This window comes from Garra rufa, chromosome 13, assembly GCF_049309525.1.
Source record: "Garra rufa chromosome 13, GarRuf1.0, whole genome shotgun sequence".
Classification (NCBI taxonomy): Eukaryota; Metazoa; Chordata; class Actinopteri; order Cypriniformes; family Cyprinidae; genus Garra; species Garra rufa.
The window spans coordinates 39,410,500-39,435,509 of NC_133373.1; the positions used below are offsets into that span (position 1 = coordinate 39,410,500).

At 34.2% G+C, this 25,010-nt stretch overlaps 2 protein-coding genes across 3 annotated transcripts; one reads left to right on the forward strand and one right to left on the reverse strand.

Annotated features, from left to right (window-relative positions):
* Positions 1–2,228: 2,228 nt before the first annotated feature.
* On the reverse strand, positions 2,229–3,812 carry LOC141348720 (ADP-ribosylation factor 6). Its single transcript, XM_073852992.1, has 2 exons — positions 3,673–3,812; positions 2,229–3,559 (listed from the first exon to the last, which is right to left on the reverse strand). The coding sequence occupies exon 2, from the start codon at positions 3,281–3,283 to the stop codon at positions 2,756–2,758; it is 528 nt and encodes a 175-aa protein (XP_073709093.1). The 5' UTR covers positions 3,284–3,559; positions 3,673–3,812; the 3' UTR covers positions 2,229–2,755.
* Positions 3,813–8,258: 4,446 nt separating this feature from the next.
* On the forward strand, positions 8,259–23,767 carry prpf39 (PRP39 pre-mRNA processing factor 39 homolog (yeast)). 2 transcript variants are annotated; one of them, XM_073853188.1, is made up of 14 exons: positions 8,259–8,406; positions 10,030–10,586; positions 10,665–10,790; positions 11,054–11,172; positions 12,687–12,854; positions 12,935–13,097; positions 13,454–13,561; positions 15,296–15,460; positions 15,875–16,001; positions 19,012–19,280; positions 20,725–20,909; positions 21,014–21,088; positions 23,160–23,277; positions 23,357–23,767. In XM_073853188.1, the coding sequence occupies exons 1-14, from the start codon at positions 8,394–8,396 to the stop codon at positions 23,444–23,446; spliced, it is 2,283 nt and encodes a 760-aa protein (XP_073709289.1). In that variant the 5' UTR covers positions 8,259–8,393; the 3' UTR covers positions 23,447–23,767. The 2 variants fall into 2 exon arrangements, with proteins under 2 accessions (XP_073709289.1, XP_073709290.1); XM_073853189.1 differs by having other exon boundaries at positions 23,360–23,767.
* The last annotated feature ends 1,243 nt before the right edge of the window (positions 23,768–25,010 follow it).

The window sequence follows — 25,010 nt, forward strand, 5'->3', positions numbered from 1 at the left end:
GAAAATAAACCTATTTTAGGATTAGCAAAAAAAAAATTTTAGCACTTTGAATTTTTTTCCATGACACATGCACTAAAAATAAATGAAAAAATAAAAAAAAAATTTTTTAGCACTTTGAGATTTTTCCATGACACCTGCACTGTAAAATAAAAATAAAAATTATATATATATATTATAATTATAATTTTTTTACACTGCATTTATGAGGTGTTGCATTAAGAAAATAAAACTATTTTAGGAGTAGGATTTTTAAATAAATAAATAAACATATATATCTATATATATAGGTAAATAAAACATGTTAAACAGGAGTACATTTTATGAGAAAACAAAATTTCAGTCTTTGTACTAAATGTCATGTTTGTTTGTAATTGTGTGAAATGTACTCGCAAATCGAATACAAATGTATGCATTTTGACAATATTTGTTGCACTGCATTTATTTTTAAAATAAATTATTGCATAGTTTAGCATTAATGTGTTTTATAATAACTATAATTTTTAAATAATGTCAAAATCTTTATGCTAATTAGTTAAATTTGCATAGAGTGAAATATAATTCCTCATATTTTTCTTTTAAGGTGTTAAATGCGAGCTGAACATGTTTTCGTGAGATTCATGAGTCGCAGATACGCATTAAACATTCAAATATGAGTTATGACGCTGCTGATGTGTGCCAGGAAACCGAATTGAATCAAACTTCGAGATGTTTGTTATTCAAATATATTGTAAAACATTAAAGCAGCATTACAGAAACTCCTGCGGCGTAAATCAGCTTCAACAGCCATCATCATATTGACTTCACAACATCAACAGCAGCGGCAGAACGTCACAGATCCATGATGAACTTCAACACTGTTTCATCACTGATGTGTGAGTGAAAACAGCAGGTCATTCCACCCTGAAACCATAGACGTCATCACTAATTCACCTCAGCGGCTCACAAAACAGGCCACAGCCCTCTCCTGCAAAAACACACCGGCACTGAAAACACACAGCGCTCCGCATGTGCTTTAGCTGGGGTTCTGCAGGTTAATGAAGGTCAATTTCAGCCTTTTTAAGACCAAATAAAGAGCATTTAAGGAATAAATGAAAGGGAAATAACTTTTACTGTACTTCTGATCACACTGCAAAAAAGCCACGTTCCTCCTCAGTATTTTCGTCTTGTTTTCCAGCACAAATGTCTAAAGATTCATAAATCAAGATGCAAAATGAAGATATGAAATCTTGTTTTATGAGAAATTGATCAAAATGAGCTGAGTTTGTGATTAAAACAAAAACAAATATCTGCCAATGGAGTTAAAAATCAACTCATATCTTCACTTTGCACCTCTAGTTAATGCATCCTGATCTAAGGATGTTTGTACTGGAAAACCAGACAAAAATACTGAGGAAGAGATTGATTTTTTTTTGCAGCGCAGGCAAAATGTCATGACTTTTGGATCTCTTTAGGGCAAACTGAAATAAAATAAGTTTAAATTACTAAACCAACTAAATAAATTAAAGTCAAATAGAAAAAAACGGGGGGAAATGCATAAAGACATTCTTAAAACTTGCATTATAAGATCAAAATAAAAACAGAATGGAAACCGAAACTATCAAAAACTTAAATAAAAGTTAGTAACATTTGCATTGACAACCAACTAAAATAGTAAGTTTAAATTACTATAAATAAATTACTAAAAGAAGAAAATAAATTTAAGCCAAATTGAATAAAAAAAAAATAAAACATTACAAATGCATATAACACAATTCTTAAAACATACACTGAAATCAAAATGTAAACCGAAACTATCAAAATAATTTCCAGTAATAATAATAAAAAAAAAAGATTAAAAATTGAAATAAATATTTGTAACATTTGCTTTGGCAACCAACTGAAATATAATAAGTTTAATTACTTACAAAAAATTACAAAAAATATCAAACTATGAAAACAGTTTTCAGTAACTGAAATAAAAGACAAATACTTAATAAATTGCCAAAAAATAAAATAATACTGAAATAAAGAAATTATAAGTATAAAAAAGACAAAACTAATCATAGTAATTATTTAAAAAAAAAATTAAAAGTAAAAAAAATAAAAGCCAATTCAAAACATGAATAAATACTATAATAGTATAGACTGTAAATAACGCACTGCTGATTTTTCTGACAGCTGAAAGCTTTTCAAGACCTGCAGAAACCCGGTTCCGCCACGTCAAGAAGATGCAAGCAATCACATGGAACTGGATATATATAGATTTTATTATTTCTTTAGCATAACAAATATGTCAAAATAATAAAACAAAGCATTAATTTAGTACGAGAAAGAGAGGCTCGGTGTGATTTGTGCGGTCTGCGGTTACGGTTTGAGGACAGTCGGTACCAGAACCATGATAGAAACGGGTCAAGAGACGGCCGGATTAGATCAGAAAACGTTTTCACTGCCAAAACCAGGAGCACCCGTGTGAACGCAAAAGGAAACCGAATCAAAATCAGACTTCTCGGATCGGATCGCTGCGTTTATTTCCAAGCTCTCCATACATTCGTTAAACGTGATGGCACAGAGGTAAACAAACAAGCTGCCATTTTTGGACTAACACTCCGGATCTTCACACGGAAAACGTCTTTCAGCTTCTGAAAGTAACACTCGACGGACACCGGGACGTAACGGAAGGACTGAAGAAAGAAAAGTGAGGAAATGAAAGAACGAACTTTACAGACAGAAGCCAGAGTTATTGGTTAATTGCTTCTAAGAGTTCCCGGCTCCGGTATTAGGACTTGTAGTTGGAGGTGAGCCAGGTGAGCCCTTCGTAGAGTCCGTCGCCCGTGGTGGCGCAGGACGGCTGAACGTACCAGTTGCGGTCTCGGATGCGGGTCAGACCCAGCTTCTCCTGGATCTCGTGCGGCTTCATGGCGTCGGGCAGGTCTTGCTTGTTGGCGAAGATGAGGATGATGGCGTCCCGCATCTCGCGGTCGTTGATGATGCGGTGCAGCTCCTGTCTGGCCTCGTCGATCCGGTCTCTGTCGGCGCAGTCCACCACGAAGATCAGGCCTTGGGTGCCGGTGTAGTAGTGCCTCCAGAGCGGCCGGATCTTGTCCTGTCCGCCGACGTCCCACACGTTGAACTTGACGTTCTTGTAGGTGACCGTCTCCACGTTGAAGCCCACCGTCGGGATGGTGGTCACCGACTGTCCCAGTTTGAGTTTGTAGAGGATCGTGGTCTTTCCCGCCGCGTCAAGTCCAAGCATCAATATTCTCATCTCCTTGTTGCCAAAGATCTTCGAAAGCATCTTCCCCATCTTGTTGGCTGTGCATAAATCAGGCTTGTTGCAGGAAGTAAACGTGGATTTTTTTGGTCAAACTTTAAAACTTAAAGTTAAACTTTGAGGGGGAAACGTTCTAAAACAAGGTGTGTGCAGATCTGTGACAGGCCTTTCTGGTTTCCTCAGACTTCCTTCTTGTGTACCGGCTGTCGGGTCGCCTTTTTCTCGCGATCATTCCCTTTCGGGATCTTGCGGTGTCAAATCCGACTTCAGAACGTCAGTCATTCATCCCTAGTTTCCCCTTCTCCGTTCCTGAAACACAAGAGAAAGCGGATGAGAAAAGGGAGGGGTGTCAAACACAACTTTACTCTTGTAGTTTCCCGGTCTGTGCTAACGTTGCTCGTAACGGGCGCGCGCAGATTTACCTCAGGTAACGGTCCTCCTCTCACGCGCCCCGGGTCGGCTCGATTCTGTCCGCTCTTTTCCTCTCCTGTCGCTCTTTCGGTCCCGGTCGCGCTGCTGCTGTCGGTGTTACCGGAAAAGGTGCGGACCTGCTTCAGCCGCCACTTCCTCTCTTTCTTGCTCAGGCGCACTGCGCCATTCGGGCGCTCTCAGGTCCTACTACGGCGAAGGCGCTGCTGCTTAATATTCATGACGCGTGTGCTTGCCATTGGACGCACGGCGGCTGCGTCAGCAGGGGCGTAGTTAATATTCATGTTTGAAAGAATTCGCCTTTTTTGATTTAACAAGTAAAGCAAAAAACTGAAAACTTGTGAAATATATTTTACTATTTGCTGTATTGTTATCAATATTTAAAACAATTGAGTCATTTTTAATCATTTGATGAATAGAAAGACCCATAGATCAGCATTTATCTGAAATGAAAAGCTTACTTGACTATACCATTCAAAAAAATTGGAATCAGTATATTTTTTTAATAGAAATTAATAGTTTTATTTAGCATGGATGCTTTAAATTGATCAAAAGTGATTATGAAGACATTTATAATGTTCCGGTGTTCGTCTGAACTTTCTATTAATAAAATAATAATAATAATAATAATAATTCTACTTATATGTTTCTTTGAGAATGGTTTCTGAAGGATCATGAGACACTGAGGACTGGAGCAATGATGCTAAATTTAGGTTTGATCTCAGGAATAAATTACATTTTAAAATATATTCAAATAGAAAGCAGTTATTTTAAGTAATAAAAATATCTCACAGTTTTAGTGCTCTTGCAGTACTTTGAATCAAATAAATGCAGGCTTGGTGAGCAGAAGAGACTTCTTTTAAAAAAAAAAAAAAAAAAAAAATTAAATCGTACTGTCCAAAAACTTTTGACTTGTAGTGTAGATATTTTTATTTATTTTTATCTACTCTTTTTGTCAAATAAACTTGATGTTTGTTGGAAAAGCAATGGCAAATATATTTGATTCCAGCAATTGTCGCATGAGCTCATTAATATTCATGAGATGAGTGTAAGGACCTTCGCCGTAGTAAGCGTCGTAATACGAGTCAAACCCGATCTGAATGAAATAGACGCCATTGAGACTCGCAAAATTATAATTGTGCTGTTTTTTTACAGTCTGTTCTGTTTAAAGCACGACATTTTCAATGTTATGAACCGTTTTTAATATTCGCCCACATCTACTAAGGGACTTCCTGCCTCATCGGTGGCATCATTTGACGTTGAAGGGGCGGAGCTCGTGACGTCACATCGAGTTTAAAAAATGCCTAGTTTAAATAAAACACCAGACCAGACACTATAACTATAAATACGTGCATATTTGCATTTTTTCCCTTAGAGCCGACTTCCACCTGTAGCAAAAACATGGACTAGTCATTGATGGTTGTTTTATTTCGAAGCACTTCACTTCAAAGAGAACTCAGCTATAGTTTTACATTAATTACATAAACCCCAAACTCATTTCACACTTACAGAATTTGAAATATCCAAAATTCTATTCAGTTCAAATGTGCATATATTTTATTTATTTATTTATTTTAGATTTTGTTTAATAATCTAATGAAGAAAATCATGTGTTTCAGGTAGGCCTAATTTTTTTAACACAAAAGTAAAGCCTTTATTTATTCAGCTTTTTTGTAACTAATCAAAAACACTAACAAAAAGAAATATAACAAACACATAGAATCTGTGTGTTCTTCATTTAGATTAAACTAATTCACAAATGTGACCCTGGACCACAAAAACAGTTATAAGAGTCAATATTTTGAAATTGATTGAAACATCATCTGAAAGCTAAAAAAAAGAAAGAAGAGAAAATAAAAATATTGAGAAAATCGCCTTTAAAGATGTCCAAATGAAGTTCTTAGCAATGCATATCACTAATTAAAAATTTAGTTTTGATATATTCACAGTAGGAAATTTACAAAATATCTTTTGTAAATTATTTTTGGCATAAAATAAATCGATCATTTTGACCCATGCAATTGCTACAAATATATCCGTGCTACTTAAGTTTGTGGTCCAGGGTCACAAATAAGCCAGAGAAATGATAAATGTATAAAAAAGCACAAAAAGTAGCCTACAAAAAGCTATAACCAGATTCAATGCAGATTATGTTGTTTCAAAATTAGTTTACATAAATATACTGGGGATATTATTTTATAGTAATAAAGTACTGAAAAAGCACATTTTACCTCACAATTTTGACTGGATGTTTATTTCTGCCACATAATAAAAAAGTGACTTTTTCTTGCAATTGTGAGTTTGTGTCTCACAATTTCAATTTTTTATTTCAGAATTGTGAGTTTATAATTGTGAGTTTATATCTTGCGATTCTGATGTCATATCTGGTAATTCACAAATGCAAGGTGAAAAGACAAAATTGTGAGATATAAATAGCGTGGGAAAAGTTTCAATTGTAAGAAAAAAAGACAAAAAAAGTATTGAACACAATTATGTTTATGATTAAAACAAGAACAAATGTGACCCTGGAGCACAAAACCAGTCTCAAGTAGCACAAGTATTTTTGTAGCAATAGCCAAAAATACACTGTATGCGTCCAAATGATCAATTTTTCTTTTATGCCAAAAATCATTAGGATATTAAGATATTTTGCAAATTTTCTACCGTAAATGTATCAAAACGTAATATTTTAATTAGTAATATTCATTGCTAAGAACTTCATTTAAACAAATTTAAAGGCGGTTTTCTCAGTATTTTGATGTTTTTGCACCCTCAGATTTGTATCTCGGCCAAATATTGTTCTATCATAACAAACCATACATTAATGCAAAGCTCAAAATCGATCCATATATGACTGGTTTTGTGGTCCAGGGTCACATATATCTGTCAATAAGGAATGAAAACTTGTTTTACTTTAAATTAAGTTACGTTTGTGAATCCATTTGCAGATATTTTGAGATAAAGATTTGTTAGATAAAGAGTCGCAATAACATTTTTTTTAATGCACGGCTTTCAGAATCATTACACTTCGACATCAGGTATTTCGAATAAATGGCAAATTTGTGATGTTGTTTTTTATTATGAAATTCCAAAACACTTATTTGTTGAATATGTTGTTAACTTTCGTATGCTGAATGCAATTTTTTTATTCATAAGCAAAAATGGCTTAAATCTCCTGTCTTTTTCCCTTTTTCTTCTGTTAGACTTACAAATAACAAAAAGAGTGCTATATCTTTGTTACATAATGACAATTTTTCTAAAAGGATGCAATTCATTTTTATACTTTTCTGTACACTGTAAAAATTTTACACCAGTTTCAACTTAACTTAAGTTTAGCAGCTGCCTTAAGATTTTAAGTTAAATCAACTTAAGTCATTTAAACTCACAAGTTATATCAACTCATTTTTATTGTAATAAGTTCAAATGACTTGTAGTTTTCACCAGTTTCAGCTTAAAAACTTAAGTTTAGCAGCTGCCTTAAAGGTCCACTGAAGTGCCTTGAAACACGCAGCGTTATTCTATGTGGTGACGTACTTTAACTGAAACAAAAACATATCGCCCAGCCCCGCCCACTTATTTTTAATAGCCAATAGCGTTCCATTAATATCTGCTCGGGCCAGAGCCGTTGAGCTCGGTAAAGCTGCATTTGTAAGCTTATGACAGCCACAGACTAATAAATTACCCCACAGATTCAATATGAAACTCTTGCTAAAACAAAATAGTGATCATAATCATGCTGAGGCTGTGTAGTTTAATACATGCCGATCGCACACATGAGCGCATATGATCTGCTCCGGGTATTGCGTCTCTGGGTAGGGGGCGGGACACTACGGACTCTAGAGAGCATTTGATTGGACAGAACGTTTGATGAGAAACTGAAGTGCACAGTGATATCATCAAAATCCTTGATTCATATTGGCGGAAGTGACGAGACTGTAAGTTTTGAATGCCCATATCTTGTAAACGCGAATTTTGTCGTTGTTTTGAAGCACACTAGCTTATAGATAATATTAAGACTAATATATTCATACTGAAAGCAAAAAAACTTTAATTTTGATTTCAGGGGGACTTTAAGATTTCGTGTTAAATCAACTTAAGTCATTTAAACTCACAAGTTATATCAACTCATTTTTATTGTAATAAGTTAAAATGACTTGTAGTTTTAAGCTGATTTAACTTAAAGTCTTAGGGCAGCTGCTAAACTTAGGTTTTTAAGTTGAATCTGGTGAAAACTTTTTACAGCGTATGGATTGCACCATAATTTGATGTACGCAAAATCTAGAATATAATTTTTTATCTTATATTATTTTATCAAATTTTTTTATAATATTATTTTTTGATTCAATAATAATATTATTGTTTTTATCTTATGATTGTTCCTTGTAGGAATTTATCAGGGTCTAATTTCGCTGTTCTTGTATGCGTTGTACAAGTTTTGCAATTAAAAAAAATAAAAAATAGACTCCATTTTGACCCGCATGATTTTTGTGGGCCCTATTGTTACGCCCCCTGTCGGTAACCCAGGAATGACGTCACTCGTGTTTTGAGTTGTGCGGCTCAGTGCGCAGGCGCGAAACATTCGTGTCCTTCTCTCGTCGCTCGACGCAACGGGTGTTGAATGCGATACATACAGCGCGGCCGTTCGACCACATGTTATCCAGCGCATAAAACTTCGAAGAAGTTGTGAAAATACCTGCCGTTTAAACCCAGTTTCATGGAAGATTCTGGTGAGTATCCTTCCCCCCGTAGATTTCCCCGCGATCCGTGTGCTTTTGCGTCTAGAAAACTCTGAGGTAAATGAGCGGCGTCGGTTTGTTAGCAGTTTAGCTAACGTTAGCGCGTGAACAGACCAGGCCGAAACCAGAGCGTTTTCACACTTTAACAACACGTTTTGCTATTTTTGAAATTTGAAATGCCAGCGAATGCTTTTTAAAGCGTGTTTTGATCAATAATGTTACTCGTATATGTTCGCAAACTATCTCCGACGTGTCATTACGGTGTGTCGTTTAACCAGGAAACGCGATACAAACATTTCATAGAACCGTGAATAAGTTCTTTATTGGGTCTCCGTTCGTGTATGTTTTCTGTGGTCACCTCTAAAGCATTTATGATTCGTTTGTGTTTTATACGGAGATTACATGTGCATTTAGTTCAATCGATACTTGTTCAAACACACTGAAAATATGCCGAAACGAATAATTATCGTTAGCAGTGCAAAGCTTAAAAACGTATGCAAATGAACGTAATCATATGCATTTTCAAAACTACTGGAATGTTTTTGTGGAGTCGACCTGTTATATCACAACTTTTTGTTTAAGTTAAAGAAGCCTTCCGCAAATTAGGTTCTTAAGTCTTAGTATTTTTATTCTAAACATTCTTAGATATTAGATATTTCCATTTGGAGAAAATACTGACATACACTTACAGTCAAAAGTACAGCAAAACCAGTAAAATTGTGAAATATTTTTCCTATTTAAAATAACTGCTTTCTATTTGAATATATTTTAGACTGTTTTATATTTCTGTGATCAAAGATGAATTTTCAGCATCATTACTCCAGTCACACAATCCTTCAGAAATCATTCTAATACGCATATTTGCTGTTCAAGAAACGTTTTTTTTATGATTATTGTCAATATTATCAATAAAACAGTTTTTTTGCAGGATAATTTGATGAATATATAAGATCCAAAGATCAGTGTTCATCGGAAATAAAAAGCTTTTGTAACAAAAGCGTATAGTCAGTATCTTTTTTTTTATTGGGAAAGAAATTACAGAAATTAATACTTTTATTTAGCAAGTAGGCTTTAAATTGATCAAACATTATGATAAAAATATTAATTATGTTACAAAAGATTTCTTTTTTAGATAAATGCTGTTCTTCTGAACTTTCTGTTCATCAAAGAACCTGAAAAAAATTCTACTCGGCTGTTTTCAACATAATAATAAATGTTTTTTGAGCAGCAAATCAGAACATTAGAATAATTTCTGAAGGATTGTGTGACTGGTGTAATGATGCAAAAAATTCAGCTTTGAAATCACAGGAATAACATTTTAAAATATATTCAAATAGAAAACGGTTATTTTGAGTAGCAGAAATATTTCAAAATTTGCTGTGCTTTGAATCAAATAAATGCAGGCTTGGTGAGCAGAAGAGACTTCATAAAAAAATCTAAATCTTTTGACTGATAGTGTATAGTCTTTCTTGCCATGTATTTCTTAAGTTTTACTTTTAAAATTGACAAAAACCCTGTAAATAGTTTCAAAAGTCACAATATTGCTTGGTTGAAAACTATGAGACTGTTATGTTGTGTTCAGACTTACATGTGCATTTGATGTGTTTGTTTCAGGTGAGCCCATGACCGGGATGTTGGACACGAATGCCCCTGATAACGGGGACGCTCCTGCTATGGAGAGCGCAGACGACACAGACCCGACCGCGACCGACTGGACGGCGGCACAGCCTCCTTCCGCAAACCCGGAAAGCCAAGAACACGAGCAGATCCAGCAGGTGTCTGCGTTAGAACAATTCCAGCTGTATTCCATGGAGCACATCAAATCTGCAGCAGAGAACATTGACCACACAGCCAGCGCTTCAGAGCCCAGTGCGGAGAGCTCCGAGCAGCAGGCGGAATCGAACGGACAGCACGCGGAGCAGGACGCGGTCAAGCAGGCGGGAGCGGGCGACTCTGAGAGCCCGTCCAATATGGAGCTGGAAGACGCGCCCAAAGAAACAGCAGAAGCGGTGGAGCCAGCGGCAGATGCAGTTGCAAGCGCAGACGCAGACACAGCCGCCGGACAAGAACCTGCGCTTCCCACAGAATACGAGCGGCTCTCGAAGGTTGTGGAGGATAATCCTGAGGACTTCAACGGCTGGGTGTATCTTCTGCAGTATGTTGAACAGGAGGTGAGGCCCTTTAATATTAAAGTGCCACATGCAGTGCAGATTTTCATCAGTGGCTTATGAGCTTTTGCTTTGTTTCAGAACCACCTGGTGGCTTCACGGAAGGCATTTGATGACTTTTTCCTGCACTATCCCTACTGTTACGGCTACTGGAAGAAGTACGCTGATATCGAGAAGAAGCACGGCTACATACACATGGCTGATGAGGTGAGTCTGACTGACTTCAGGACTGATCAAACTGCAAATTTAATGAGAGTCATTAGCTTTTGTTGTTGTAAAGTCACCAGAACATATTAAAAAAAGCAAAGCTTATGATCTTACGTCAAAAGAAATTAATACAGCAGGGATTTAATACTATTTCTTGTTTCTTTTGAAATGAAACCTAACATGTTGTCATTAGATTAACACGCATGTTTTGATAAAAAGCATCACACAAATTAATCGATTTGAATCTTTTTTTTCTGACACAGGTTTACCGTCGAGGTCTGCAGGCCATTCCGCTCAGCGTCGACCTGTGGCTGCACTATATCACTTTCTTGCGAGAGAACCAAGACACCAGCGACGGAGAGGCTGAAAATCGCATCAGAGCGTGAGTGCAGCTTTTAACAACCTCAAAAATATGCCACAAGTTCACAGTCAAAACACTGCGCTGATGCAGGTTCTACAGGCGTGTGGTTTCAGTTTATTTATGATTACTGCGCATTTATGCCAGTAGGTTGCATATAATCAACTGTTATTGAATTATTGTTGTAATAGTTGTGACCCTGAACTACAAAATCTTTAGTCTTAATTAGCACAAGTACATTTGTAGCAATAGCCTAAAATACATTGTATGGATTATCGATAATTATCAAAATATTTTTAATGCCAAAAATCATTAGGATATTAATAGTGGTGACATTAAAAATATTTAATTAACGCTTTTTAATGAAATTAAACAAAAACTTTAATGTCAGATATAATTGCGAATAATAAAAATTTGCTATTATTATTTTTTTAATAGATTGACAGCACTAAATATTAAGTAAAGATCATGCTCTATGAAAATATTTTGTATATTAAAATGTCCACTGCTCCTCATGTAGTGTAGGAGAGTAGACCTTATATGTCAGCAGTAGAACAAGTACATTGTATATACTTGGGGATTAAAATAAAATGTTGAAAAATAATAATTTCCCATCTTAATTTTATGTGATGGGGTTGAGTTGTTAAGCTTGACAGTACTCTCTCTGACTATAATACATCTCAAAAAATGAATGCATAAGTATTAAGTATGATTGCTACTAACCATTTTCTGCAGCACTATTAAAAAACCCCTGAATTAAATAATTTCTGGCAAATAATGTCACATGTGAGCAGAATCTAAATTATTACAGGCGTAGAATGGTTAGTGTGACAAGGTTGAGTTCAGACTTTAACTTTAAAGTCTGTTTTTTATAAAACATCTTGCAGTTTTTTTTTTTTTTTTTGAAAATATTCTTCACAAGAAAGGAACACGAGTAAATGCTTAAATTATTGCCATAATCAGACACTATGCATTTACATTCAGTCATTTAGCAGACAATGGAAGCAGTCAAAATACACCAAAGAGCAATTCTATATAAGTGCTGTGACAAATCTCAGATCAGCTTAATGCAGTATACATTTTTAAAATGTGTGTATATATATATTAAATGTAAAATGGAGAGAATGAAAAAAAATTGTATAATAAATAGAAAAAAATATAGAGAAAATAGAGAGTGCTGGAGTTAGAGGGTCAAATGAAGACGGAAGACCTGTTTTTAGAATATTATGTAATATGCATATTTTATACTATGGATATTATATACTATGCATATTTTGTAAATTTAAGTACATACTTGAGTACAAAGTGAAGTGCCTCAGGCACATGGCAAAATGCTTGGTTTAAGATCAATATAAGATATTATTTTTATGCTAAAAATATTAAAACACATTATTTTTATTCATTATAATGGGCATACCAAAGTATTTTGAAAAGCTTTAAACCATTTATTTTAGTGAACCACCACGTTTCCAGGAATGACCCAAAAATATAATTAAAAGCAAATTCCCCGATTAAGTGACTTGCTTGTGTTCTTTCAGGTCCTATGAACATGCAGTCCTGGCCTGTGGAACGGATTTCCGCTCTGACCGTCTGTGGGAGGCTTACATCGCTTGGGAGACGGAGCAGGGGAAGCTGGCCAACGTCACTGCCGTCTACGACCGCATCCTCTGCATCCCCACTCAGCTGTACCAGCAGCATTTCCAGAAGTGAGCATCCGACTGCATTGATTTAGTCATTAATTGTTCCCACTGCTCGTGTTTATAAAACACCATTGCACTTTGTTCAGGTTCAAAGAGCACGTCCAGAGCAACAACCCCAAGCACTTCCTGTCTGAGGAGGAGTTTGTGCAGCTGAGAGTGGAGCTGGCAAACGCCAACAAGCCCAGCGGAGACGACGCGCCGGGTGAAGAGCTCCCGCCGGGTACGGACGACCTGCCGGATCCCGCTAAGGTAAGAGCGCTGTCTTTCGTCTGCGGGGTTGAAAACATGGCAGAGGTAGGCAAGGGCGTCTGATCCTGGACACGTGTGCAGGTTTGAAGAGGTGTCTTTCCGTTAGCAGCCAATGAAAACCTGAGGGTCCAGGTTGGCATCCAATCAGGGACTTGGGCTAAAAGTGGGACGGGCTCGTGACGAAATGCCACCGTCCCCCTCCCAGCACCGGCCAGAGCTGATTCACTGGGTGTGCAAACCGTACTGTTTCTGTCAAACTCATGGTGACGTAGACCTTTTGCGTAGCTGGACATCAGACGAGATAAAATGTTTGCGCCTTCGATGCGATGCTCAGGACGCTGTGTTTTGCCCTCCAGAGAGTGACGGAGATCGAGAACATGAGGCATAAGGTGACCGAGACGCGCCAGGAGACGTTCAACCACAACGAGCACGAAGTCAGCAAGCGCTGGGCCTTCGAGGAAGGGGTGAGTGTTTCTGCAGGACTCCTGATCTGATTATAAACTGCGTTACTGTTCTTACTCAGGGTTAGTGATTGGATTAGCCTTTGTTTAGTCTGCTGATTTTCTCAGGGGTCCTTAAAAGGTCTTAAATTCAGTTTGATCAGATTTAAAAGATTACTCCTTCAGAATAAAAATTTCCTGATTTACTCACTCGTCATCCAAGATATTCGTGTCTGTCTGTCTTCAGTCGCAGAGAAATTATGTTTGAGGAAAACATTCCAGGATTTTCTCCATATAGTGGACTTCAATGGCGCTTAAAGGATTGAAGCTTTAAATTGCAGTTTAAATGCAGCTTCATAGGGCTCATAAACAATCCCAGCTGAGGAATACAGGTCTTATCTAGTGAAACAATCTGTTATTTTCTTTAACAAATTATTTATACACTTTTTAACCTCAAATGCTGTTGTTGTCTAGCTCTGTGATGCGCATGTGTTCTCTGTAGTCCGGTTCAAAGCGATTAGGGTTTGTCGAAAAACTCTTATTTTCACCAACTTCAAAATCGTTGCTGTTTTACCTTTTTTGTTAAGGGTGCTTGATCTTCTTTGCACGTTCATTTTGTAAACACTGGGTAGGTTCTTCTGCAGCGATGTAGGGTGATTTTGAAGTTGAATGAGAAAATGGAGTAAGCATTGTGCATTGCAAAGCTGGACAAGACCAGCATTTGAGGTTAAAAAAAGATTATACATTTTTATATTTAAGAAAATGAATCGTTTAGCTAGATAAGGCCCTTATGCTTCGGCTGGAATTCTTTAGAGGTCTGTGAAGCTGCACTGAAACTGCATTTTTACCCTTCAATCTGTTGAGCACCATTGAAGTCCACTAACAATCCTGAAATGTTTTGCTCAGAAACCCTAATTTCTTTGCAACTGAAGAAAGACTTGAACTTCAAGTCTCAAATTCAGTTTGATCTTATTTAAGGTCATTAAGCAATCTTAAATTTTCTGAATGGTACAACAAAAGTATTAATTATTATTTTCAGATAATAATTAAATAGTCTTAGGCCAGTAAACATGTGGCTTATTGCGAATATTAAACTTGCATTAAATTGATTGTAATTGAATTAAATGTTCTACAGGGTTGTGGTTTCAGAACAGTTCAAAATCAATAAACATTATACATTTATGGCAAAAGATTGCTTACAGTTGACTATTAATGGATTTAGACAGTGTTTACTTTTTGTTTTTCAAATATGTTTTAGTGCAGCTGGAAGTAGTAAAAACATCTCAAAATATGAGTCCTGCTGTATTTCAGGCTTATTTATAATTAAGTCCCACATTATGCACAACAGAATGTAGCTTTATCTGTTTTTAAATGAATACAGTTTGAAGGAGAAATATTGAATATATAGATACTTTTTGTATTCAAATAAATTACTTTTTTAAATTATTTAAGGAAAAACTAATTATTTGGTCAATTTTCATTGCATCCCTAAAGTTCTTTGGTGACAAGCCCTGTGATTGATTGATTATGGCATATTACTAATCAAAAAATTAAGTTATAATATATTTACGGTGGGAAATTTACAAAACATCTTCATGGAACATGATCTTTACGTAATATCCTAATGATTTTTGGCATAAAAGAAAACATCAAGCAACAAGTTTTGGCTATTGCTACAAATATACCAGTGCTACTTAAGAGTGGTTTTGTGGTCCACTGCTTGTCATCCTGTTAACGAATGCTGTTGTCATTCTGCAGATAAAGCGGCCGTACTTCCACGTCAAAGCCTTGGAGAAGACGCAGCTGAACAACTGGAGGGAGTACCTGGACTTCGAGCTGGAAAACGGGACGCCGGAGCGCGTGGTGGTTCTGTTCGAGCGCTGCCTGATCGCCTGCGCGCTCTACGAGGAGTTCTGGATCAAGGTAGTTATTCGCAGCTGGCGCCCGCACCTCATTCCCTCTGTCCACCCTTTGCTTCCCCATCAACGATATCATCACTTCCACAGTAAAACTTGCTGCACTCTTTGCGTGTAACGTTGATATTTGACTGTATCTGTTATATTAGGGGATGGCCTGCTTGCCACACAAGATTTGACTGCAGCATTTGCCAACTACGTTGCACCTCTCCGTCTCCTTCTACCTTACAGAAACTTATCTTATTGGTTCCATGAAGGTGCTGATGGGTTTAAAACAGAAATTCTCAAAACGATCTTGTCAATGGAAATTCAGCAGTTGCAGGGATGCGAAATGAAAGCTCAATTTTTATGTGCTCTTTCCCCTCTTCTTCTGTTATCTCTCTCTCTCTGTCGCTCTTTCTGTCTCTCTTGTCCTGTGAAGTACGCCAAGTATCTGGAGAGCTACAGCGTCGAAGGCGTCCGGCACATCTTCAAGAAGGCCTGCACCATACACCTGCCCAAGAAACCCACCGTTCACCTGCTCTGGGCCGCCTTTGAGGAGCAACAAGGTAACATATCGCTTATGCTGTTGAATTAGAAACCTATGTTTTTATATTATGTACAGTCAGGTACAGTGTGTAATTTAGGGATGCACCGAATGTTTGGCAACTGAAATTATTCTAAAGGCCGAATAAATGATGGCGAACAATGAGGTGATCAAATAGAGGCGTGCACTAATGATCAAACATGTGGTCAGTGTGGACGCATTTAAAACTGTCAGAGAAAGACACATAAATCATTCCGAGCAGCGACAGCGAGAGACTGTTTAGAAGCGCATCGCATGTCTTCATGAGAAGAGAAAGGTTACTGTATGATGACTGAAATCATCCATTAGTCAATCAACTCCAGAACGTTCTGTTGTCTAATACACCAGACACCAATTGTGTTTATTCTGACAGCAGCTCCTTAGCCAGGGTTCAAAGACCAAAGATGACAATCATTCACAAATCTGCTGCTGCCAGCAAACACTAGGACTGAGCTCTTCTTGCAGGTTTACCACTAAATAAATGTCAGCAGTCATGAATGTTAGTATTGTGATTTTACTGTTGTTCTAACAAATTAAATAAGTCAAGACAAAAATCATTCCAACAGCTCTATTAATACATTTGTGACCCTGGACCACAAAACCAGTCATAAGGTTAAATTTGACAAAACTGAGATGTATACATCATATGAAAGCTCAATAAATAAGCTTTCTATTGATGTATGGTCTGTTAGGATAGGACAATATTTGGCTGAGATACATCTATTTGAATATCTGTAATCTGAGGATGCAAAAAAATCAAAATACTGAGAAAATCACCTTTAAAGTTGTCCAAATTAAGTTCTTAACAATGCATATTACTAATCAAAAATTACATTTTGATATATTTATAGTAGGAATTTTACAAAAAAATCTTCATGGAACATATTCTTTACTTAATTTCTTAATGATTTTTGGCATAAAAGAAAAATCAATAATTTTGACCCATACAATGTATTTTTGGTTATAGCTACAAATATACCCCAGCGACTTAAGACTGGTTTTGTGGTCCAGGGTCACATTTATTCTAACATTCGCCTTTGCTCAGCAAGGCTGCATTTTTTTGTACATTATATTTGATTATATTATAAAACCATATTTATTATAACAAATTATAATAGATGTTTTATTTGCGGTAAATAAACAAAAAAAATTATGTGCATAGATTTTATTTTTAAGAATTTAAAAGAAATTAACCATTGTGTTTTTAGAAAGTTCAATCAAAAACATGCATAAGCTCAGATCAATGAGACATACAATCAGTCTAATCAAATATATAAAATAAATTATATATGTGACTCTGGACCACAAAACCAGTCTTAAGTCGCTGGGGTATATTTGTAGCAATAGCCAAAAATACATTGCATGGGTCAAAATTATTGATTTTTCTTTTATGCCAAAAATCATTAGGAAATTAAGTAAAGATCATGTTCCATGAAGATTTTTTGTAAAATTCCTACTATAAATATATCAAAATGTAATTTTTAATTAGTAATATGCATTGTTAAGAACTTAATTTGGACAACTTTAAAGGTGATTTTCTCAGTATTTAGATTTTTTTGCACCCTCAGATTCCAGATTTTCAAATAGTTGTATCTCGGTCAAATATTGTCCTATCCTAACAAACCATACATCAATAGAAAGTTTATTTACTGAACTTTCATGTGATGTACACATCTCAGTTTTGTAAAATTTAACCTTATGACTGGTTTTGTGGTCCAGGGTCACATATTTATTTTATTACATTTTTGTACAAATATTTAAATATAGAAAATGTATTTTGTATTTAATTATGTTATAAAACCAAAATAAAAGTCAACATTCATAAATGTTAGTATTGTAATTATACTGTTGTTCTGTAAAATAAAATAAGACAAAAATAATGCTAACAATCATTCCAACAGCTCTATTAATGCATTTATTCTAACATTCTCCTTTACTCAGCAAGGCTGCGTTTATTCGTAGATTAAAAGCACTTGCCTAATTCAAGAAGGGGGTCTTAAAAATGGACAAAGAATATTATTTTACTAACTTATTTTAAGTTAAATTGTGATTTGTTGGTAGACTATAATGTCTACTAGTATGTTAAAAATGTTTAGTGTTAAGTAGGGCTGGGCGATTAATCGAAAAATAATCGAAATCGACATTCAGAACCTATAATCGTTAAAATTTTTCCAGGAAGATTATTTCAATTACTTTCCCTTTAAAAAACACTAGCGCTCCGTTCCGTTATTCCGCCGACATGTCGATGGAGAGCTTAAACAGTATTTATACAGTAAAAAGTATTTACAGGATATACAAGGGTAATTTTATTTAGAGATACTGCTTATTTTCTACTTTTAATATGAAAAACATTGAAAATTATTTATTTTGTTTCCAATAGTGCAAGTTATTTATTTTCACTAATTTAAGAAAAATGTGACTTTTCGTTTTAAGCAATGCTTGCTTTAATTTCATTTGTTCAACACTGATGTTCAATTAATAATCATAGATCGTAGATAGTGTGTTTCCTTCAATTATTTTAAAATCAAGTAATGCACCCTTCATCCAAAAATCTCTCGCTTGTAATATGTGAACATATTTACTGTACAAAACTTGTCAGTGAACTATGAGGGCAAAAAAATAAATATTATATAAATATAATTAAATATAATTTTATTAATAAATAAAATAATCGTTCATTAATCGTAATCGGGTTAAAATGTTCAATTAATCGAGATTTTGATTCTAAGCCAAATTGCCCAGCCCTAGTGTTAAGTAAATATTTTTAAATTGTTTTGTAATTTTTTTTTTAATTTTGAAAAGCAAGGCAAAACTGTAAACTGTATTTAAATCGGCAAAATACATGTGGAAAAACCCATGTTCGGTAATCGGCCTTCAGCCCAGTGTGTAATTTTGTTCCTCCTCGGCCAATAATTTTCATTTCAGTGCATTCCTAGTATAATTCCGTGTTTGTCTACAGTTTGTCATTGGGATGTGTATTGATGTCTCTATAGGCAGCATCGATGAGGCGCGGGGGATCTTGAAGGCGATGGAGGAGGCCGTCCCGGGTCTGGCCATGGTGAGGCTGAGGAGGGTGAGTCTGGAGCGCCGGCACGGAAACATGGACGAAGCGGAGGCTTTGCTGCAGGACGCCATCGCCAACGGGAAGAACAGCAGCGAGTCGTCGTTCTTCGCCGTCAAACTGGCCCGACAACTCGTCAAAGTGCAGAAGAGCATCGGAAAGGCCAAGAAAGTGCTGCTTGAGGCTGTCGAAAAAGATGAGGTAGAGGTTTATTTTTACTAAATCAACATGAAACATATTTATTTTAATAACTACAATAAAATTCAAATATATATTTAGTAATTTTTTTGTTTAAAACATTTATAAAAAAATATATTTAATTACACATTTTAAAAGACATCCAAAGCATGTGCTTATTGAAAGAATATATAATAAAATATATCTAAAGTAAATTATTTAATTATATTTAATTACTTTTACATATATTTTTAAATATAAAATGTATTGTTTATTTATATTATAAAACCATACTTGACAAATTATAATAAAGATGTTTTACTTTTAGTAAATAAACACAAATTAATTGTTAATTAATTGTGCAAATAGACATTTTTTTTTTATAAAAAAAATTATCATTGTTTTTAAAGTTCACTCAAAAACATGCATACGCTCAGATCGATGAGACATACAATCAGTGTAATAAAATATATCAAATAAATTGTATATTAAATTCTACATTGTATTTTTTTGCATGTATTTAAACACAATGTATTTTACATTTAATTATATTATAAAACCATGTTTATTATAACAAATCATAATAGATGTTTTATTTTCAGTAAATAAGCACAAAAGAATGGCAAATAGATTTAATTTAGGGCTGTCAAACGATTAATCACGATTAATTTTATCCAAAATAAAAGTTTATTTTTACATACTAAATGTGTGTTTACTGTGTATATTTATGTATATATAAATACACACACATACATGTATAGATAAAAAAAAAATTATGTATGAATAGTTCTACTTGTATTTAATTTAGATTATATATAAAACTAAAAACATTTTTTAATATCCAATCCAATTTTATTTATATAGCACAATTTAAACAAACACAAGGTTTCCAAAGTGCTGCACAAGATACAATAACAATAAATAACACCACAAAAGCACAATAGGACAATGGACACAATAAGACAACTAACGAGATAACAGATAATAAACATGTATGTGTGTGTATTTCTATATACATAATATATACACACGGTACACACATATAGTATGTAATCATAAACTTATTTTGGATGCAATTAATCGTTTGACAGCCCTAATTTAATATATTTAAAAAAAAAAAAATTTAATAAATAAATAAATGAATAGACTTTTTTTTGTTACAAAAAAGAAATTTAAACATTGTCATGTTAAAATGTTCACTCAAAAACGTGCATAAGCTCAGTCTAAGACACCTAAAAGGTGTGCTAATTGAAAGAAAACAAGTTTGAGAGAAGTCAATATGTTTTAGTCCAGTGTGACAACATTAACTAATGACTCAAAATGACCTGAACAACATGCCACATGAAAACTCTGGAAGATTTTTATGTGATCCCAACAGTTAGAAATAAGCTATTTAATTTAATTCACAGAAGTGAACTCTTATTATTTCATGTTTGAGTTTATTTAATAGTTGTTTTTCTGTCTGCAGACGAACCCGAAGCTGTACCTGAACCTGTTGGAGCTGGAGTACAGCGGAGACGTTCAGCAGAACGAGGCTGAAATCATCGCCTGTTTCGACCGAGCGCTGAGCAGCTCAATGCCACTGGATCAGCGCATCACCTTCTCTCAGCGCAAAGTCGAGTTCCTGGAGGACTTTGGCAGCGACATCAATGTGTAAGTGACTCCAGTCACTCTGAGAGAGTCAAACTGATGGGTTTCTATGAGGGAAGGTGTTTTTGAACATGTTTTGAGATGTATCTGCTGTTCTCTTCACGCAGGCTGGTGGCAGCATATGAACAACATCAGAGACTCGTAGCAGAGCAAGATTCGCTGAAGAGGAAAGCAGAGAACGGGTAAGTTACACTCGAGTCATTCATTAAACTGCAGAGAATCTGTGTTTATTACACAGCTCTCAGGAACACCAGCCGGTTTCTGCCTTAAAAAGAATTTAAAAAAAATTATAAAACGGTTAGTTCCATTCCTCAATTCTGATTGGTCAGCAGCTGTCGTATTCATGATACAGCACGGCTATGACCGCTTCACTCAACGTATCATTGAACCTCCTTAGCAACCACCCTTAGCAACGTAAACAAAGCTTTAGCAGTTAGGGACTACTTTTTACAGCGGAAGGCAGTTAATGATTTTACTTTATAAAAACGTGCAACCTAATATATGTAAATTAATATATATTTCTTTTTATTAATATTTTTATTGTGTGGTAACCATTTTATAAAAGCAATAAGGTACTTGAGGCCGTGCTGTATCGTGAATAAATCACGGCTGAAGGGCGTTGTTAGGCACGACGACAACGTACCTTATTGCTGAATTAGAGCAGAAAGTCTTAAATTCATAGTTTTAGAAAATGAATCTCCTCTTCAGTATTTTTATCTTGTTTTCCAGTATAAATATCCAAAAAGCCTTAAATTAAGATACGTTTACTGAAAATGCACAACTGCACAGTTTCGTTTTCTAAGAGATGAAAACAAGAAGGTAGAAATTAAAACAAGGATTGTTCAATGGGGAATGAAAACTTCTCTGTTTGAGAAGGTGATTTTTCTGACCTCATTGCCTTATTTGTTGTTTTAATCAAACTCAGTTTTCATTTCTTTGTTCTCATTCGTGTATTCTTTAAATTTTCTTTAAAAAGGCTTACATTTACTTTTCCAAAACATGCAGAATCACTGAGGTTTCGTTTCACCTTTACGTTGTAATAGAAAAAATCCTCACAATAATGAATGAGTGTTTTTCTTTTTTAGGATTTAGAAACAAACATTTTTGTAAAGAGTTTTCACTCAGAAATTGCTAGTAAATTTCCCAATAATTAGAAGAGAGGGCAAGTAAAACATTGAATTAAATGTGAAATTTTGAAGTCAAGTGAAATGGTTATTTAATGTCAAATGTTCTTGAATAATCTGTTGTATTACATGAATGATTAAATTTTTTTTAAATAAAAATGGCAACATTAAGGGAATTTAGAGTGAATTTTAAATCAAAATAAAATTGTTTAACATTATAAATGGAAAAATTGTTGCTTTAAATATATGTAATTGTTGCATTTAAAAATGGTTGATTTTACTTTAAAAAATTGGTGCTTTAAATGAAAATATATTGTTGCATTTAACATTTAAAAATGGTTGATTTTACCTTGAAAATGTGTTGCTTTAAATTAAAAAAAATGTTGCATTTAACACTGAAATTGTTGCAATTAACACTTAAAATAGTTTTAACATTTAAAAATGGTTTAACATTTAAAAATGGTTTAACATTTAAAAAGGCTCACATTTAACTTTTAGAAATGGTTGATTTTACTTAAAATAAATAAATAATAAATAAAAATAAATATATATCTTTTAATTGCATTTAACATTAAAAAATTGTTGCATTTAACACTTGCATTGTTGCAATTGACACTTAAAAATGGTTTTTAACATTTAAAAATGGTTACTTTTACCTTGAAAAATTGTTGCTTTAAATTGAGTAAATTGTTGCAATTAACACTTAAAATAGTTTTAACATTAAAAATGTTTTAACATTTAAAAATGGTTGGTTTTACTTTAAAAAATAAATAAATAAAAATAAATCTTTTTTAATTGAAATAAAAAATTGAATGAATTGTTGCATTTAACACTTAAACACATTTCTTTATAACTGAAATGTAATTCATTGAACTAAAACTTTTTTTTTTTAAGTACAAAATTGAGAGAGGAAAAACTAAAATAGTGTTTCTGTTTAAATGTACTCCACTGTTTTATTTGAAAAATACATTTTTTGCGGTGTAGTGATGTGGCAAAACTTTTTACATTTAATATTTATAGTTTCTGCTGATTTAAATAACATTCCATTCCACTGAATTTCATTGGTATACTGAAAGCCTGTTTCAGAGTTGAGAATGTTTGAGTCTGATGTGTTTTGTCTTGTGTGCAGCTCTGAGGAGCCGGACTCAAAGAGACAGCGGTCAGACGACCCATCAGCAGCCTCGGGTCAGATGATGCAGGACATGACGGCCAATCACGCCGGATACAACTACAACAACTGGTACCAGGTCAGTCCAGCTCTCTGACTGCATATGAGTGTCTGTGTGTGTTGAAGTGCACTCCGTGACTGTGTTTTCTCTTTTGCAGCAGTATAACTCATGGGGCGGTCAGAACTCCTGGGGTCAGTACGGCCAGTACGGTCAGTATAACCAGTACTACCCACCGCCCCCGACATAACGGATCACGCCGGCCGTTTCTACCGCTCCTTCAGCATCAGCTTTCATCCGTCTCCAATCACACATTGTGTGTTTCCTTTTGTTGGCACGTGTTGAAAAATGAGCTTTTTTTTTTTTCCTCTAAGTGCAAGTGAGTTTTTAAAGGGTGGAGTTGGTTTAGTGCTTCTGGAGGTTTAGTTGTGTTCGCTGACAGATTGACATTCGTCTGGAAGACTTTATCCTCATCTCTGCTCCTCAATGTGATCCTGTTTTCAGAGACAAACGTGACATGAAGACGTTTTTTATTTTGACTTGGTTTCATAATAAAGAGATTGACATCCTACATGGCTGACTGACTCCTTTACTTCTGTTTGAGTTGTTTTGTAAATATATCAACTTTAATTCTCTTTAAATATATAAACTTTCACTTTTGAGGGTTTTTGTCATTTGAAATGTTCATTCTTACTGTGTGTTAGATTTGACTTTTTTTAAATGGTTACAATAAGATTTTAAAGTATTGCATTTAAAATGTAAAATTGTTTAACATTTTACAAATTCTTTTTACATTTGACAAATTGTTTAACAGTTAACATTTTTTGCTTTTAACTTAATTGTTGCATTTAAAATGTAAAAATTGTTTATAACTTTAAAAAATTAGGTTTTTGAACTTCAATATTTTTTAACTAAAATATTTTTTTACATTCAAGTTGTTGCTTTTAATATAAATGCATGCATTTAACACCAAAAATGTTTGCTTTTAAAATTAAAATGTTACATCTAAACTTTCCAAATTATTGCATTTAACATTTAAAACTTGTTGCATGTAAAAATCATTGCGCTTATTGTTTAACATAAATGTTGCATTTAACATTTAAAAATGCTTGATTTTACCTTGAAAGATTGTTGCTTTTAACATTAAAAATGGTTTAATTTCTAAAAATGCTTGCATTTAACACTTAAAAATCATTGCGCTTAATGTTTAACATAAAAAATTGTTTAATATTTTAAAAATGGTTGCATTTAACATTTAAAAAAGGTTGATTTTACCTTGAAAAATTGCTTTTAACATTAAAAATGGTTTAACTTAAAAATGCTTGAATTTAACATTTAAAAATTTTGGATTTTACTAAAAAATAAAGTTTCTTTAAATTTTAAAAATTGCGTTTAACATTCAAAATTAGTTTACTTAAAAATGGTTGTGTTTTAATATAATTTAAAAAAACATTTAACCATTTAAAAATGGTTAATTTTACCTTAAATTTTTGCTTTAAATTAAAAAAATTGTTTAACACCTAAATTGTTTCAATTAACACTTAAAATTGTTTTATCTTCAAAAAATGTTTAACATTTAAAATTGTTGCATTTAACGTTAATAATTGTTGCAAATAAGACCTAAAGATTGTTGCGTTTGACACTTAAAAATTGTTAAGCTTAACATTAAAAATGGTTTAACATTTAAAATGGTTAAGACTTATAAGTTGTTTAACGTTTAAAAGTTGTTGCATTTAACATAAATAGATTACTCTTTATAATGCTATTTGTAGTACGGTTTTGGTTTGCATTTTGTGTATTAAAACTATATTACA

Coding starts and splice junctions, on each gene's coding strand:
- LOC141348720 (XM_073852992.1), bottom strand. CDS start 3,283: ATGGGGAAGATGCTTTCGAAGATCTTTGGCAACAAGGAGATGAGAATA.
- prpf39 (XM_073853188.1), top strand. Junction 10,791..11,053: donor ACATACACATGGCTGATGAG/GTGAGTCTGACT, acceptor TTTCTGACACAG/GTTTACCGTCGAGGTCTGCA. Junction 21,089..23,159: donor AAGAGGAAAGCAGAGAACGG/GTAAGTTACACT, acceptor TCTTGTGTGCAG/CTCTGAGGAGCCGGACTCAA.